This window comes from Pelecanus crispus, chromosome 7 (genome assembly GCF_030463565.1).
Source record: "Pelecanus crispus isolate bPelCri1 chromosome 7, bPelCri1.pri, whole genome shotgun sequence".
Taxonomy (NCBI): Eukaryota; Metazoa; Chordata; class Aves; order Pelecaniformes; family Pelecanidae; genus Pelecanus; species Pelecanus crispus.
The window spans coordinates 15,892,630-15,910,980 of NC_134649.1; the positions used below are offsets into that span (position 1 = coordinate 15,892,630).

At 41.0% G+C, this 18,351-nt stretch overlaps 1 protein-coding gene across 1 annotated transcript in view; it reads right to left on the reverse strand.

Moving 5' to 3' along the window:
• The window catches only part of RFX7 (regulatory factor X7), a 61,146-nt gene that overhangs the window by 9,331 nt on the left and 33,464 nt on the right, over positions 1-18,351 (reverse strand). The window contains 5 exon segments of the mRNA XM_075714160.1: positions 1,646-1,853; positions 2,559-2,643; positions 5,315-5,431; positions 12,554-12,676; positions 13,507-13,589. Of these exon segments, the coding sequence (XP_075570275.1) occupies positions 1,646-1,853; positions 2,559-2,643; positions 5,315-5,431; positions 12,554-12,676; positions 13,507-13,589 (616 nt within the window).

Consider the following 18,351-nt stretch of genomic DNA (forward strand, 5'->3'; position numbering starts at 1 on the left):
CCATTTTAGGGCAAGTATTTGGTTTTAGATACCCAATACATGCTTAGGAACTGTGGTCTGGGAGCCCACCCTCTCCGCAGCAGTCTGCGAGTACCATGAGAGCTTGAACACCGCAACGTGTCTCCACTTTCACAATTCCTTCTTCACAGAGCAGTGAAATGCCCAAATATATTGCAATTACTGGAAAACAAGTCATCTATGTGGCCTGAATACTGAAGGCAAGTAACATTTATGAGAAAAAACCAAATTTTTCTTTGAGGGTAAAAGTTTGATTTTTCCTCATTTAATGCACAGAGACACTGTAGTTCCTTGTGATAAAGAGGAACAGGAATGTTTTATTTGCCATTCTAGAAAGAACCTCTCCTGAAATGACTATCCAAGCCAGAGAGGCATGCACTGGAAATAACTGCCCTTTTTCTTGAGGGAAACCATCTCCTCCTGAAGGAAGGGGGAAAAGCTACATGAGTTGAAGAACTGCACATATACCTAGCATTCCTTCTAGCAGCACAGCAAGCCGAACTAATGAAGCCAAGCAATGACAGGTAAAAAAGGAGCATACAGGCAGCAAAACCCACCACTGCCACCCATCAGTTCCAAGCTGCAATAAAGGAAAGAGCTGGAAGGAGAAAGAACATGGTCCAGAAGGGGATTGCCCCAACCTACAGCCCTGACCACCAGTTTCCATTTGAAACCGTCTGTCTCGAGTCAAGAGATTTGCCTTGATCCAAACACATTTTGCTTGACAGGCCTGGGCAGAACTTCCCAGGGGGAAGTCTAGGAGGCATGTTGGGCACCTGCACTTCCCTCCTTATCCTTCATTTTTGTAATTTACTTCATCCACAGCCACAAAAAAAACACTTCAAATGATTAAGTGACTGATTTTGAGCATGAAGAGGGAAACAACACAAAAAGCAGACGTACAACCAACCACATCAAACGTAAGCTTTCCCACAGATGGAACAGAACAGGAATTCATCTGATGAAGCAAAATACAAAATAACTCTTCTCTTTACCTCGATCCTTAACGAAGGATCCATGCTGGAATCTCAGTCACACAACTGCCCCTGGAGAAGGTTCTGCTGTCCCTCAAGCCCTTATTTCTAGTGTGATCAATAACAACAGCAGCTGACGTGCTTGTGCTACCTGACACTGATCAAACATCTCAGGAAAATTTGCATCTGACATCAGAAATGCCCGTAAGAAAATCTGCTCTTGAGAGAACATTAAGACAGACAATTGTTTCCAAATTAGGGCAAGTTCTCAGGCAGAAACAAAGCTACACCAGCAGTCTGTCTACAAACCAGCACTGTACCGGCACCAGACTCCTGATCTAGCAAAGCACATAAATCCAGCGCAATTACTCACATGCCCTGAAGTGCTTTAAGAGACCAGGCTCCTCATCAGAGGAATGGGAGAATCCCAAACTAAACCTGAGACCACTGCTTATTTTCAGATTTCTTCACCCAGACTACCAGTAAGAAAAGTACTTTGCAGCAATGTGGACTAAAATCACATAAATGCATGCTCAACGCTCACAGTCAGTGTTTAAAGTTTGCCCTGAAGTGCTTCCTCAAACCAAGATGTTATTACTGTTTAAATAAAAGATCCCCCATTTTATCCATTCAGCATTAAGTTATCTCATTACCTGCTGGTGCCCCTGCCATTACTGTTAAAGCTGCCATTGACTTGGTACCGATATAGTGACTTTTTACAAGGAAACGAGCCAATTCCAAGACTGTATCAAAAGGCTGACTCAGCACTTTCTGGGCCCATTCACAAACAAGCCGGCAGGCCGCAGAGACAACTTCCTCATCAGCACTTTGCAGCTGCCCAGACGGCTCTGCCCCATCCAACTAAAACAAACAAACAAAGAACGAAAGGTTACTTTAATTATTAAGGGTCATTAAGGCAGGAAAACAAAAGTAGAGAGCAAACCATGATCAAAAACACACAAAAAGTTGAGTAAGTATGTTCAGTTTTTCATGAAATTGGGAGAATGAGATCACATCATCAGCATCATTCAAAATGAAATGTCTTAACATTCGTCTACTGGTTGTTTCCAAAGGCATTATATGGAGCTGACATTTCTGGAAGAAAATCACAGAGAGAATCCTAATATCTGGACCACCACCAACTGACGCTCCCTGCATCCAGAGCCTTGTCAACTCAAGCGGCCATTGTTACCCAGGAACTGCTTCTTTCACTGGGGTTCTTTTTCCCTAGCATTGACCTGTTTTTTTAAAAAAATATACTGTAAAACCAAAACAGAATCAGAGTTAAAAAGATATGGAGTTAAATCAGAGTTAAAAAGCTTGTGGGTGGCAACACTGTGAAAGTCTGCTTCACCTCCTAAATTAGTTTCTTTAATAGCACTGCAATTCATTCTGAGCTTTACAGAAAAACATGAAACAATGATTCAGAATATAATTATCATAAAGAAAAAAAAATCTTTAAAACTACACAGCTCTTCACTTTGTTTTGAAAACTTGAGACAGAAAAACAACATAATAGATGTTCATTTGCAGGAATATATATAAATAAGCAAGTATATATCATACCCCATCTCCAGTTTTATGGAAGTCAAGGTTGGGCAGTGTTGGCATATGCACAAAAGCCTTCTTCCTCAGTCCACTGTAGCAATATGTGAACAAGAATTAAGGTCTAAATTGTCTCTGCTTGTTAGTTGGGGGATAGGAGGGAAGGGCAGTAATTCCTCCGATACCCCTCATAAGCTTTAGAAGCAAACTCAACAACAGATCTAAGAATTACTGTCATTAACACAGTCTCACAGCCAGCCAGAATCAAGAGCCTATGAACGGCTGTGTTCTTGGGCAGGTTGTTGGGCTTCTCCATCTATGCAGAGGAGCAAGCGATGATGGGCATGATGAATTTCATTTGATGACTTAGAAGAACCATTAAACCATGCCAAGTAGTTTCAATTAGCTACTCAATATTTAAATAATTAACATAAATTTGGACTAAAGTCCTTTCCTAAACCAGGCCTAAAATGACATGGAGAATGCATTTTCCAAAGTTAATCACTATTAAAAAATGTGTTCCTGAATTTTGGCTTTACTTTGTTCTTTTTTGCCTTTTTTTTGCTAAATTTCCTGACACTTCCTTCTCCTAAGGGACTTTCACAAACTGAAGAAGTTCCCCATGACAAGGTAAAGTGACTGATGAGGACATTTCTTCCTAAGGTTTCACACAATTTTTGTGGCTCTTCCCCCACCCAGGTAATTCTTCTTCTGTAAAAATATGGAGACAAATACCCAGATTTGTTCTTACATTGATCTCATCAAATCAGCACACAAAAAATATACTCCCTCCATTACTCTTACTCACTTGTTCATAGGTCTAAATCAAATCATCCTTTTTTCCTCTCCACAGCATTACTCTGGGAGTTCACATATAGTGTCTCTTCTCTGCGACACACAAATCCTTTTCAGGATCACTAATTTTTCACATTCTGTAAATATGTCTGTATTTCTCTTTCCTAGACCATGGAGTTTGCATTTACTTGCATTAACCTGGATGGAGCATAATTACAGTAAAATAAATGTAAGGAGGCTAGGTATTAAGGTAAGTTGAGATAAGGTGGCATTTTAATCATTCTGAATTAGAAACTTAGGAAACGGAACTGAAAGAGATCCCCTGGGTCAAGCTACAACTACATTGTATGATTTCTTCCTTAAAACTTCTCTAGCTCTATCCAGAACATCACTACTAAGTTTTGGACTCCACTGCTAGATAATCCAACACTGTATTTTATGGAACAACTTAACTGACACACAACTTCTCCATGTATGGAAGACAAATAATTCTGGGCTGCCCGCTAGCATTTAATTCCCTCTGTAAGTGCATGCTTCAAGTGAGACCCTGGCAAAGGCCCATATTACAGCAAGTCCCTATCATTACTGATAGTTCTTTTTGGTGGTTTTTAATTAGAACCTACAAGCACCTTGATGGTTTTTGGCCTTTTAATGCTCTCCCTCCCTTGCCTGCCACAGTGGCTTAGCCTACCCAGCACGTCAGAATGGAGCAAGAGTTGACCCTGGGGGATGCAGCAGGTATTATATTAATTCATGATGGTTTCTAAGGATTCTCAAGGGAAGGTGTAATTCTCAACTTGGAAAAGACAAAATTCTTGCTGATGAAAAAACTACTTACTTTGAAAATCGCTAACAGAGTTTGGTTTTTTGATTTTTTTTTTTTTTTAATGGAACACTTCGGTGTGCTAAAGACTATAGACAAACTACAGCTCAGTCTCAGAAAAGCATGAGAAAAATTCACATCCTTATAGCCTTTAGACTTGATTATCGCATTTCTTTCCTAGCAGAGCTTCTTGCCCCTACACTGAAGCAGCAGAACCACCAGTGGTATGAGCATACTCTTTTGCACAGCATTTGCCCCAAATTCTTCATGGTGGCTGCCCGTTAATTGATACACTAATCTGTTCCAAGATCTAACTGTTTATAGTTCTGCCTGTAACAATTATGTCTAGTTACACTATGACAACATCAGCTTTTTAACTAGTTTAAGGTTTGTATTAAGTTACAATTAAATGGGGTAGTGTATTTGCATGCCCTCTGGGGTGGACTATTTCTCCAACACAGGAAAGGAGGGAAGGAAGCGGATTCCAACTTTGGGCACGGGCGAGACAGCGCTCCCCATCTGAGAAGCTCTCGCTCTGAATTGTCTTTCCTGTCTCAGGGGGTCTGTACCATGCAGTGAAGGAAGCTGTCTCCTGTCTCTGACAGCAGGACAAGCCTCGGATCATGCCTTCCAAGTCTGAAGTCAGCTTTTGTGACTACTTCCCAGTTCCCTCTTCTCTTTCAAGCAACACTAACAGTTGAGGAGAGGCAGTTTTATGAAGTATCTGTAGCACAGCTTAAGAAGGATCTTTGGCTTTACAACTAACGTTTAAATTACCAGTGTGCACAAGTATAATATAAAAGCAAGAAATGTTCTGGTCATTCTGAGCTGTAGTACCAATAAAATATCAGTTACTGCACCTATATAAGGCAAGTTCCTTTATTCCAATATCTCCTTTTGCACTAAGTGATTAAGCTTCTTTGATTCCTTGCTGCTCTGACAACTAAGTGTCAGTACCTAAATTTAAGTACTTGTTTCTGAAGTTGTATCTTGCAACCTAACACTACCACAATTACTAATTTTTAAAGAACGTTGGGAAAGTGTCTGCATTTTGTATTTAACATTACTTCTACATTTAGCTGGCAGTTAAGCCATAATGACAGATGTTCTCCAGGCAAGTGCAGAAGAAGTTACTGAGAAGCGTTCTAGCAAAGGATATTTTGATTTGCCTCTTGTGCCTAGACGACGGGCCTTCATATTTGGAAAGACATTTTTCATGATCTTTCCAAAGTCAGCAGCACTTAATGGGTGGTAGCCAAGATTGTCACAATAGCTCCTGCAACAAAGAGAAAGAAAGCGTGAATGGATTCAAAGTTAATACAAGAGGCCAGCCTGCATGCTAGACTCCATCAAAGGTTTTCACAAGAAAACACACCCATCCATATTTAGAACCACATTCAACATTAATGAAGCTATCCACAATGAATTGAATGCATTAAAAATTTATAAATAGAGCTATTAATACCATAGTTTTTGCCTTGTTCTCTATTGAGTTCAAAGACAAGTCATGGGGAGACATAACAAGTAGTGGCATTATCTAGAGCACAGTTAAGATTTACTCCACAACTTAGTTTGAAGCATATGTTTCAATTCACTTATTTTAGGACATAAGAAAAGCAGAGACATTGTTCTATCCAGAAGAATAGCTTGAGTGTGGTAAAGCCCGAAATCCTGCAGGAATGTTTGAAAAGCAGTAGGCAAGAGATTTGTCAGCATCCAGAGAAAGATTCTGCCTACCCAATCTCCGTTTGTGAACGCACACAGCCTCCCAGGGAACCAGCTTCACCTTTATAGGTGTAATGTAAATACGTACTGAGGACCTAGTCCTCTTACCACTATACCACTACTGAACTATGAGAGCTGCTTAATTATAGACATCCTTATATTCATTAGCAGTCCTAAATTAGCAGAGATGTCAACTGCCTCTGCAAATGTAGATCTTCGTATGACTGAGTATATAACCTGATATACCTGAGTGTACAACCTGAGTATACAACCTGATGATATAGGGGAATATAACAACAAAAGGTAATTATTTTGCTAAGTTTACTTACTCTAGTAAAATGGACAGTTATCTGTCTTCAGTTCTCAAAAACAGCAGAAGGAGTTTTGTTTCAACATCTATTCAGATGTTTCAACATCTGAGATATTTAAAAAATGTCTCCTTGAGGCAGAGAACAAGAATCTTTGATTTCGCTGCAACATGTGAATGTTCTGGAAAATCACAAACGTGAAAGCAGAGGAAAAAACTGGGAACTCTGGAAAGTTTACCAGAGAAAACTTTAAACAGAGAAAACTCTGGAAGGTTTACCTATACAGCAAGTGCTTAAGGCTGCATGAAAGATATGAATGCCATATTGCCTTTTGTTCAAAAGTCTTGTGGTATTTCACAGACATTAATTGCTAAGGCCCAAAACATACCGTTAAAGCATCCTCATTCAGATTTCCTACAGTCACAGAGTCAGCACAAGCTAGCAATAACCTCTTTTCCCCATGAGAAGTCCTACCGGTAATACACAAAAACAACCTGCCTCTGAAAAGAAGAGGTGACTGCAGATGGTCCTGTGTGGGCATCAACAGGAGAACAGAAAAACAATAACTTCATACACCGTGTTGCCTGCTACTCTGATCAGGTACATACATACAAACAAATCTCTGCTCATAAAGGAAGACCCAAAGAAAGAAAGGAAGAAAGAAAAAGCAGCACTCCCGAAACAGATGTTTCATTCTCAGCATCACCTAGTAAAAACAATAACAGTTAGCAATGGCATTTGCATCCAAGTAGGCCAGTCAAAATGTCTTCTCTGAAAACTGTAGCTCTATAGAAAAGCAGCATATATTTCTTGAGATAATTCCACTGCATTTATTTTCTCAGTAAAAATACTAGTTATGAAGAGGAAGTATCTGCTGCTTTCACCTTGGCTGTACGTAGGTATCCTCTACTTGGAAAGCACCGCACCAAATGTCATTATTTTGATGATGATAAACAGGCAGTTTTTATGCTATTTGGTTCTGACATTTCCCTGCAGAGTTTGTGTGCACCCACTTCCCCCAGCTGCCGGGCCACTCTGTCCAAACCAGGAGATGTTGCCTGGTATACAGTCAGCCATTAGTCTAGTTTCTGTATGGGATATCAAGAAGGTTTTTATCCAATAAATACCAACATACTTCATTTCAATGCATGTCAGTCACAGAATCTGGATTCTGGGTATGTCCCTTTGAAGTTAATACAAAGGAATACTGCCTCACTGCACCCTCTTAGGAATCAGACATTGCTTTACGTGGAATAGATAGATCTCTGTGAGCCTTTTTTTAACCCTTGCATCTTGTCAGGCTCCAATGGATTTTAACCCTACTCTGAAAATTCATAAAAGGTGGGTCTTTATCACTTACTAATGCTGATTACAGGACTTTAAGTCTCACCTAACCTAGCATGCAAAGGAGGGCTCTCTGAATTTCTCTGCCACAGTCAGCAGTATCTTTGACTGAAACTCAACAATGTTAGCAAAACAAAATTAAAAAAAAAAAACCAACCCAGCAAAACAACAGGATTAGGGACCTACCAATCAACCAACTTTAAACTTAAAATTATTCCCACTCTAGGAGAAAATAAACAAACAGAAAAGGGGGAAAAAATCAGTCTAGCACATCAAAGGCAACCCTGCAACAACAATTACTTGCTAGCAGCAAAACATACAGTTACATGGTCCCCTCGTATCTATACTGGCACCTCCTGCAAGCTTCTGATTTCTGAGCTATTATTATTATCATATAATTTCAGTTTTCAGACAGATCATCCCACATGGCCCCTCCTCCTCCTGGCTCGGCTGAGAACCCTCCATGTCCATCTGTGGTCTCTCATTGACTTGACAACACATACCAGGAGTCTCTTCCCTGAAGCTCTTCTCTCTGCTACTTGCACTCTTGGCACATCGCTGAGCCCAGGAGCTGTTTTGATTATTTGAAGGGTGAGTGGGAAACAGATGGGGGGAGGGAAGGTCTACGCAGAGACAGGAATGACAATGGACACACGGTTGCTTATGTTCCTTTGAACAGAGCTTCCCTACATGATAAGGAAAAAATGCCCCCCCCCCCCTTTTTTTTTTGGTAAGACCTTTGAATTAAATGTACTCAAGACATAAGATACACTAGGAGCGCACCTGAATTAAACCACAAAAAAGACTAATCAAAAAGCCAATGAAAACAGTCAGGCTATGCAGCCCAGCTTACATAGCTTCCTGGGCAGAAAAACCATTATGAATAGCAAACAACAAAGAATTGTTTAGCCTAGAGAAGAGGAGGCTGAGGGGAGACCTTACCGCTCTCTACGACTACCTGAAAGGAGGCTGTAGTGAGGTGGGTGTTGGTCTCTTCTACCAAGTAGTTAGCGATAGTACAAGAGGAAATGGCCTCAAGCTGCGCCAGGGGAGGTTTAGGTTGGATATTAGGAAAAATTTCTTCATGGAAAGGGTAGTCAAGCATTGGAACAGGCTGCCCAGAGAGGTGGTGGAGTCACCATCCCTGGAAGCGTTCAAAAAACAGGTAGACATGGCACTTTGGGGCATGGTTTAGTCTAGTCTACCCTTAATTGGTTTAGTGTGGACTTGGTAATGTTAGGTTAATGGTTGGACTGGATGATCTTAGAGGTCTTTTCCAACCTAAACAATTCTATGATTCTGTGAAATGGCCTCAAGCTGCGCCAGGGGAAGTTTAGACTGGATTTTAGGAAAAATTTCTTCATGGAAAGGGTAGTCTAGCATTGGAACAGGCTGCCCAGAGAGGTGGTGGAGTCACCATCCCTGGAAGTGTTCAAAAAACAGGTAGATGTGGCACTCTGGGACATGGTTTAGTAGGCATGGTGGTGTTGGGTTGATGGTTGGACTGATGATCTTAGAGATCCTTTCCAACCTTAATGATTCCTAGTTTTTACTTTCATTAAAAAATAATCCAGCTACCAAGCCAGGAAACATGAAATTACTACTCTACCCTTAATTGGTTTAGTGGTGGACTTGGTAGTGTTAGGTTAATGGTTGGACTGGATGATCTTAAAGGTCTTTTCCAACCTAAATGATTCTATGATATGACACAAAGATCTTGGCTTATCCAATCCAGCAAAACAACTGGTGTCTAAAAATGGGTTAGAGCAAAGAACCTTAGGAAGAGGTAGGCTCTCATTAAGCTGATGAGCAATGCTGGCACAGAAACGAGTCCTAAAAATCAGGTAGGATGGAAATCACATGTCTGAAAACCATCAGAGAAATGAAATTGCAGGTCAAACTCCCAAGAGCAGCAGCAGAGGTGGGAAACAACTGCTTTAGATGGAGTTTGATTGGCTTTTAAAAGGAATATGTAGGTAGTTGCTTATGACAGAAGACTGGACCTTACAACACAATAGGTCCCATCCTGTTCCAATCAGGAAGTTTCATACAAAAACACCGGTTAAGTGCCATCAAATAAGATTAGTATGCATCTTGTGTCTTTTATTTAAGAGACATGGTATTCCTATACCTACTGCCCTCTTCTGTGCTAGCTTCTGAATGTTCTTCTTTTAACTTGCTGGTTAATGTCCTTAACCGCACACATAATCTATGCGTCAGGTGGCATCAAGTGGCACAGCAGCCAGTAAAGCAAGGATTAATGATTTACAGACTAAAGGAAAGAGATACGGGCTGACTCAAAGACCTCCTAATCTATATTAAGCATATCAAGTGAATCTTCAGGGCACCAAACTTAAATATGAATGAATGACTTTCCTTGCGTCAGTGTACCAGAAGCAAGATAAGAGGACCCAAGCATTTACTGAAGGCTCAACAAATCATTTTGTGGGCAAATAGGGATTTTATCTGCATAAGTACTGCAAGACTGCACTTAGGCTAGAAATCCTAATTCTCTAAACTCAGCTAAATCTACACCTAGCTGCCTCCAGGAGGGTGTTTACTAATAGGGAGAAGATGCCGGTGTAAAACTGACTTACAAGAAAACTTTGAAAGGATTTGATGGAAAGCAGCATCTATTCTCTGCAGGCTAGATAACACGTTAGGCAGCTCCCCATGAGTTCCCGTATTTTCCAGAATCTATTCCCCCATAAATCCCAGAGGAAGCTGGCAGAAGAACAGTGTGTGCTCAACAGAAATACAGCTTCTTACAGCCCAATGTATTCTGTCAGTGCAAGCAGCATGACAGCATCAACAAGAGAGGTGAACTAGCTCGCATCTACCTCCTTTCTGAAACTCAGCTGCAAGCTCTCAACCTTCCCAAGTGCTACTGCCTTATATTATGATGCATTTTTCATTTATTGTATCCCTTTCAAAAGGGTGATGAATCCATTCACCTTTATCCAGTTAGAGACGTGAATTCACAATTAAATAGAAGAGCAAGAAAACAGAAAGAAGAGTCACTGTGTTGAGTAAGCTCAGCAAGAAAAGGCTACTGAAATGTGGAGGAGCTGGAAACACTATCAACACTTGCCAATGGTGGACTTGGGTGGAATGCAAGCTTCTGTCTTTCCCTCTTTATAGGGGGGAAAACAAACAAACAGAACCAACACATGCAAGGTGATGCAGAAGCCCAGTGGTTGTGGAAGACTTATTTTGACCAAAATTTACAGCAGGAATTGAGATGCTGGTATGATGCGGCACTCTTCTGAAGCCTTGTAACTTTGATTTATACATGCAGAGTGCATAAGCTGGCTCACTGTGAGCTGATGCAACATCTATCTTTGCACATAGAGGAGAGAAATGGTAATTTGTTAATAGGGCAGAAGTGAGTTTTGAGAGGTCTTAACACCCTTAGGTAAAGAAAAATGACTCCTCAAAACTAACTCTCTTGTCTATTTATATGCCTGTTCCCCACCTCCCACTCCAAGACTACTCTTCCTTTGGTGTGCAAGAATAACTCATGAAAATATTCAAAGAAACTGAATGTTTTAAAAACAGAACAGATGCTTTCAAAGGAGAACAGATTCCAAACATTTGATATTTTCCTGAATATTTGCTTACCACCCTTATTTCATTAGGAAAAAAAATACAATACACAAATACTTGATGCAGCTACATACAAAAGCCATCCAAATTTCACACTCCACAATCTGTAGATAATGATTTTTCCGGGCATCTGCAGCTTGGCACAGCATGGAAGCCAAGCAGATTTGTTGCTGAAGCAGGCCATAAATTATTTAATAATAAATATATTTAAGAATAATGCTTCCATCTCTCTCCCGCACAGCAGCTGCCACTGTTGCTGTGTCTGCGCGAGTGGCTGCTGCTCGGGGATTGGCCACCCCAGTATGTCTGTGCCATTGGCTATATTTCCAGGCTGCGTCACCGCTCCAGTCGATGGTGAGATTTCAGAAATAGGTGTGTGCATGTTTATCAACCCCAGGCAAGTGAATGCCATCATGTTTCAGCTCAGTCAGAGCAAAAGACTTGACCAGAAAGAGTTAATTAAAAGGAGATATTCGCAGAAGGCAACCCTGCAACAACAATTACTAAAGGCTGAATCCTGTAGGCACTTAGGAGGTGAAGGGACTTAGCTCACTGCAAATTACTGTAATCGTTCAGATTATGGAAATATTCATACTAGATCATAAATCTGTTATTAATCTTCAAGCAACTGGGCTGAGGATGATTCCCCCGCTCCCCTGTGGGAAACATTCTGTAAATGAATTCAAATCCAACTTCCGACAGACAGCTCCCTCTCCCTTGCTTCTAATCGCTTTCTCATTACATGGTAGCTTTGAGACTTGACAACACAGCCTCACAGTGGCCTTGGTTACTGGTTTCATACATATTCAGATATATTGTGCCTCTGTAGAAATCAGGTTTACTGCAGGAAGAACCAATATTTATGCATTATTATAGAATCACAGAATCGTTTAGGTTGGAAAAGACCTTTAAAATCATCCAGTCCAACCATTAACCTAACATTACCAAGTCAATTGTGGAAAGAAAGGTGTGATGGGCTAGATCTTATGTGCGAAATAGCTGCATTTCCAGGAGGAACAATTCAACTCCTCATCCTTGTTAAGGCAGTCATATAGGTACATATATACAAGCCGACCAAAACATACTGTAAGATAGTAGCTGTTGCTTTTCACCCGTGCCACTCTGTCCACAAAACAAAAACAATACGCATATAGATGTCTACTTGTTAAGAAATACTGGTACCTTTCCTTCAGCATATGTAATGTACAATTTAAACATCACAGTCTTATCTTCAGTAGCAGAAATAATGAATACAGTTTGCCTTACTGTAGCTAGTACATTCTCAGGCCCAGTAGCATACATGGCCTTGTTCTGCTATATGCCCTTGTACATGTATGCACGCTACATATCTATGCCCTTGTACGTATCTACACGCGCTAAAGCCAGAGGTATGGATCCAGTTTGGGAGCACTCACTTGTATTCATCATAAACTTCCTGCTTGGGAAGGGATGTCTCAGGGTGCTCTTCCAAGGTGTTCCGTATCCATGAGAAGGCATGCATCTGCTGGGTACGACTGGACGACACGGAGATCTGATCGCTAGTGAAAGAAGAAGCAGTGCTGATGAAGACTTCACTCCATAGCTCCTCCTCAGTTCCTAAGACTTAATAACTGTCTGCCTCCACAGGTGGAGAGACACCAGAGACAACGAGGGCCAGTATCTCACACATTTAGCTACTCGAGGCATGGGTACCAGTTATCTCCCTCTTTCATCTACAATTTAACAAAGAGACTCCACACTCCAGTTCTTGACTGATACACAGCCATGAGTAGACAGTGATGGGTGAGAGTTCACCGACTTCCCCTCTGAAATTTATTGTTCCTTACTGACCACCTCTAAGCTTTTGCCCACTCAGTTTGCCAGCTGCCCGTTGGAAACACGCAACTTCACCAGCAGATGCTCAGAGTGCTTCCCTTAAGTACCTGTCTGGCTATAACCATCCTACTGGGAACACAGACTAATTTTGTGATGCTGTGATCTGCAGGTTGCTTTTCTAGACCTTCCTTTAGTCAACCAAATGTTGGCAGAAATACCAGGAGTTCCTTCTTTTCCCCCCCACCACATTTGTGTTGCTGTATTATCACTTCCTACATAAAAAGCAAAGGAACAATCATACTTAGGCTGCAAAACACTTTCTCTGATGACTCTTGCATTTTAGGAGGTTTATATTTACAAGCTAGTCATGCACTAAAGATGCAAAAGTTAAAAAAACCCCCCACAATCTTCAGGAAGAGTCCTTAATGTCTAATAAAGGCTCCTTCTGCTACCAAACACATCATGTGAATGGTTCCTCAGCAGATAAGTGCCACAGGAAGTAAAGTAACTGTTCAGTACTAGCTGCTCACATTTACACACTCAACACACATACCTTTTGTCTCCATTGTTGGGACCAGAAGGCAGCTGAAGGTAGAGGTAGAGTTTCTCTAGGTCTGTAAACTTCTCAACTTCTTGCTAGATAACAAAGGTGTTTTGGTTAAAAAAAAAAAAAGAAAAAAGAAAAAAAAGGGGTGGGGGGAGGCAGGTGGAGAAAAAGCAAACAATAAGAGTTGAGCTTGACAGCCAAAGACTGTTATCCAACAGTGTATTCCTAAATAGTACAATTTTAAACAAGACAATATTTACTTATGTGAAAGAATGTGACTGTGAGCACTCTGGGACTAGAAACGTGATACTCTATTTTATTTGCACACCATCACACACTAGAAAGCACCCGTCACCATTACAAAATTCACATGCAACAAAAGCAGAATCTGGAAAAACATCAGTAAGAGATCACTTCTGCAACCAGACATGTAACATGAACACTTTATCTTCTCAGAGTACACATGAAGCACCTCTGAGAATGCAGCATCAAAAACCAGCTATAACAATGCAGGATGTCAGACCTGATCCTGTGATCCACTGTATATTAACAGTTAAGCACCACAGACTTCAATGAAGACATTTTAAAATCTATATACATATGTATTTTTTTTTTTGTTTCCTTTGGAAATCACAAGTTATTGAACAGGCAAGAAGACAAGCCATAAAGTTAACATGAATCTCAGATGTCAGACTCTTCCTCCAGAGGATACCAGCTGAGGACAAGACATATGGGGGAGTTTTACCTGGTGTATGCAAACAGTGATTGCTATGTACGAACTAGCTTCTAGTCATCTGACAGCAGCTACGTGGACTTAGAAATACTAGGAAAATCAGTTGTGGTAATGTGCTCAGGCCTGCTCAGCAGCAGTGGGAGTAAAGCCATGCAGCAAGGGGCAAATGGGTTCTCCTACTGGAAGATGCTGCAGAAGCAACGCATGAGGTAGCGCACCATCAGTACAGAGCCAAAGACTCCCATGATCCCTTTTTAAGTCAGAATTTGGATTACAGTTAATTCTCTTTTCCTTTACGGGCGTCTTACTGCCAATGTAACCTTTTCCAAAAGGAAAAGAAGAAAGTGGGACCGACAGGTAGTGAGATCTGGCTGTTTACTTCAGCAATGAGCAAAACAGAGAGTGGGGAAACTAAAAACCTAAACTTCACTTCAAACCAGGGCTCCCTACCCACCCCAGTCCTGTCCAGATCCACCTCACTTCAGCTGCCACAAAATTAACAGCAGTACTAGAGAGGTGAGCTCCCGCTTCCCCTTCGCTGGCTTCGTCCCCAACACACAGGTCCCCTCCCTGACCCCAGATCTGGGCAAGGACCAGCAGGAGATACCATCTGGGGAAGGGTGCTGGGAGAGCACGGGGGCTCACTAATCCCTGCCGCCTAAACCCACCGCAAAACCTCTCCACACCACTGGGCCACCAGCCATGCGACAGACGCTCTCAGAGCCAAGAGAAACACTTCCAGCAGCAGCCAGGTAACAGACACTGGATTTGCTGCTTTTATAGGCTGCAGCAAACCACAACATTTATTGTGTTGTTTTTTTTTTTTTTTTCCCCTCTGACAAACTCCTGAAATTTGCTGACACTGGTTTCTGCGTGGCTCTACAGCAGCTTACACAGCAGTGGTGCTCAGACCACCAAATACCCAGAGAGGTATTTCTTAATGGGTGCATTTTGTCAAATTCTCTTGTTCTTCCTTTCCTGCATAAGTCACAGCATTTGGACTGGCGGGTTTTCCTTTAACAAATCCCTTATTGAAAAGATGAACATTCTTCAAAGAAAAAATTTACAGAAAACTAATCATTTATGAAAAGGTAGAAATTTAACAACTGCAAGAAAATTTGCACTTGTTTATTACGCCTCCTCTTCTTCACGGAACTTAGCTGCTTTTTGTTTTAAATGGCAAATGCCAAAGCAGCACACCAAAGGACACGGTTCGGGTGAGATCACCTTGCATGGTAAGCGCTAATCCGTGTGGCAAAAGCACCCCAGGCAACACAAAACAAAAAAACCTCCTGCTGACTCTGACACCAAGGTGGAAGACAACCTCTCACTTCCAAATCTAATGTGCCAGAGCGCAACATAAAGGGCAAGGTTTTTAGAAGAAACGTTAAACTTTTCATCAAAAAATACTGAAGCGGTCTCAGTGCCCGCTGCAGCTGAAGCAAATTCTGTGTCCTGGCAGAAGGAAGGGGCTGTGTGGAAGGGCCCTGCCTGAGCCATGGAGGCTCTGGTACACAGAGTCAAACCCAACAAAAAACCCAGCCATAACACGTGTAGAGAAGAAATTTGACTGGGGTTACGTTAGCAGAGCCTTTTCCAAAGGATGCAAGCAAGCTAGTGACTCTCTCATCAGCAAAACTGCATCCCTAGAACTGAGGCAGCTGAGGATTATGGCTTTCTCCCATCCTCAGCAGAAGCAGCTGGAGGGTGATGTTATCTCACTGTTTTCTCTCAAAACCCACTCCTCCCCGGGCAGCACCTTCTGCACAACTCCTCCAGCTCGCAGCCTGCAGGACCTCCTCGAAACAGGAGAGTTAACGCTCAGCCAGGAGTCACAGGCAGTTCATGGAGGTAATCCTACCTGGGTGATAATTAGATAAACCTAAGCTTATTAGATGAGACTGAATCTATTTAGAGAAAATCATCTTAAAACTGAAGAAGTGGCAGCAAAGGGATGGAGTGTGACAGTCAGTGCAAGCAGATGCAGGAAACATCATGTTTTGTTTAGTTTAAAAATGTTAAACATTGTGTTTGGTTCAGGCTGCTTTCTCTAAACATTTCTAAAACTCTAAAAACTCAAGTTTACAACCTCAGTAAGTACAATCTCTTCTTCAACCTCAGCTGACATCCACCAGTTCTCAGTGATAAGGGCTGGTGAATTCAGTAATAACTCTGTTACTGCACTGTTCAAAGTATCAAAACTTTCAAATTTCTTAATGCAATGAGAAAAGGATTTGGGAAAGTGGAGGAACATTTCAGCTGGCCTACTGACCACTGACCAAGAAGAAAAACTCAGGATGAATGAATCTTTGTGCTACGTTGGATGCATGCGGAAATGAATAAAAAGAAACAAGAACACAAAATATACTATAAATTTTCTCCACCACCCCACCCAAAATAGGTCAATAGTGTGGAAAAGAGTCACAGCATTGAAAGGAAGATGCGATGCTGGCATCATCTTGGACAAATTCCCCTTTGCATAGCCCGTTAAAGCTTCTGCTACGGTAGTTTTAAAACCCATACAGAATGTAAAATGTCTGGGGAATCCTCTTCCGCTACTTAAAAGGATCTAAGTAAAAAACTTTTTCTTTTTGCTTGAAGTTTCCTGACCTTGATTGACTGGTTCTATCAAATTAAACAAAGACTAATTCTCCAAAGGCTATTTATAAACTGTATTTCTTGAAACTGCATTAGAAAAATGCATAAGCATGCTAAACTGCTCGCAGGACTGAGGTGTAAAGCCATCACAAAGCATCACCTCTGTTACTCTTGGTTTTCACACGTTGTATTTATCTCCTGCAACTGGAACCACATTAAATAAAGGAAGATTCGGTGAAGATGGGGAGCAAGCAGTGTTCATGCTTATTTTCACAACTTGACTTCAATTTAGCCAAAAAATATATCAAGTACTCAAAATATCTGAGTGATCTTACATTCTGAGACAGAAAAACTAAGGACAAAGAATTAGAAACCTCAAGTCACAGCTAAGCAAAGACTTTCAGTAACATAAAAATATCAGAGATTTCTGCTGCTTTGTGTTTTGACAGTTACCAAATAAAGAAATGCACAAAATATGTACCAAACAAATTAAACCAGAGATCCATTTATATTTGTGGTATCAGTGGCCACATAAATCTGCTCCAAATGAATCTGTCCTTCTGCTGCTTAAGACAGACACAGATCAAGGATCTCTTTGGAACAGAAGCAACTTTCTTTTTCATTCTAACAGGCATTTTGAATGACCAAATAAACAGCTGTGAAATAAACCAGGATGGCCAAACGTTGTGGGTTTGTTTTTTTTTTTAAAAAAAAAAAAAGAAAATAGGAGGTTTTGACATCTGGTTCCATTCTGAGAGACACTAACTAGACACTGAAACTTTTCACAGCACAGAGACACAAAGATCAGTTCAACACAGAACGTGGTTAAGGACTTAATCTGCGTTATAGGAAACATGAGTTATTCACGTTCCTGCTTGAACCAGAAAACCTAGAGATTTGAAAGTGAGTCTCCAGAATCACAGAATATCATTCAAGGTTTCCTGACCTTGGTGGATTGGCTCTCTCTATCTGGCTTTCTCTGACGGCTGATGTACTGTCAGGTCACAAACATTAGTGAAGTTTCATCCTAAAGTTTTCAAAAGGGATTATCATGGGAAAATTCCAGGGAATGTGCTTTCCCTGGGTTATTTAAGAGAAGAAAGTATTTAGTCAGGCCAGACTTTAACTAAGATAGAGGAAGAATATACTAAGGAACAATTAGAAGAATTACAACTTCTCTAATGACCACAGTGAAAAATGGCATTCAAATTTGAACTATTTCCTATTTCCACAATGGAGGCAGAATTACAGGTTATTTCTGTCCTCGAGTTCTGGTGAAGAGGAGCAGAAGGCCAGGAGCACTGCTGCAACCTTTTTGCAAGACTACTATTTTAGAGAGCATGGACTGATCTTAATATTCTTTTCGCATTTTGGGTATTTATAGATAACTATATTCTAATTGAAGTGAAAAAGGCTATGTCAATGGCAAGGTAACTTGCACCCACTGGCAGACTGGTTCTAAAACTTGTCATACTTCAGCAGAACAAACATCTATTATTTAACAACCAGACTAAGAATAG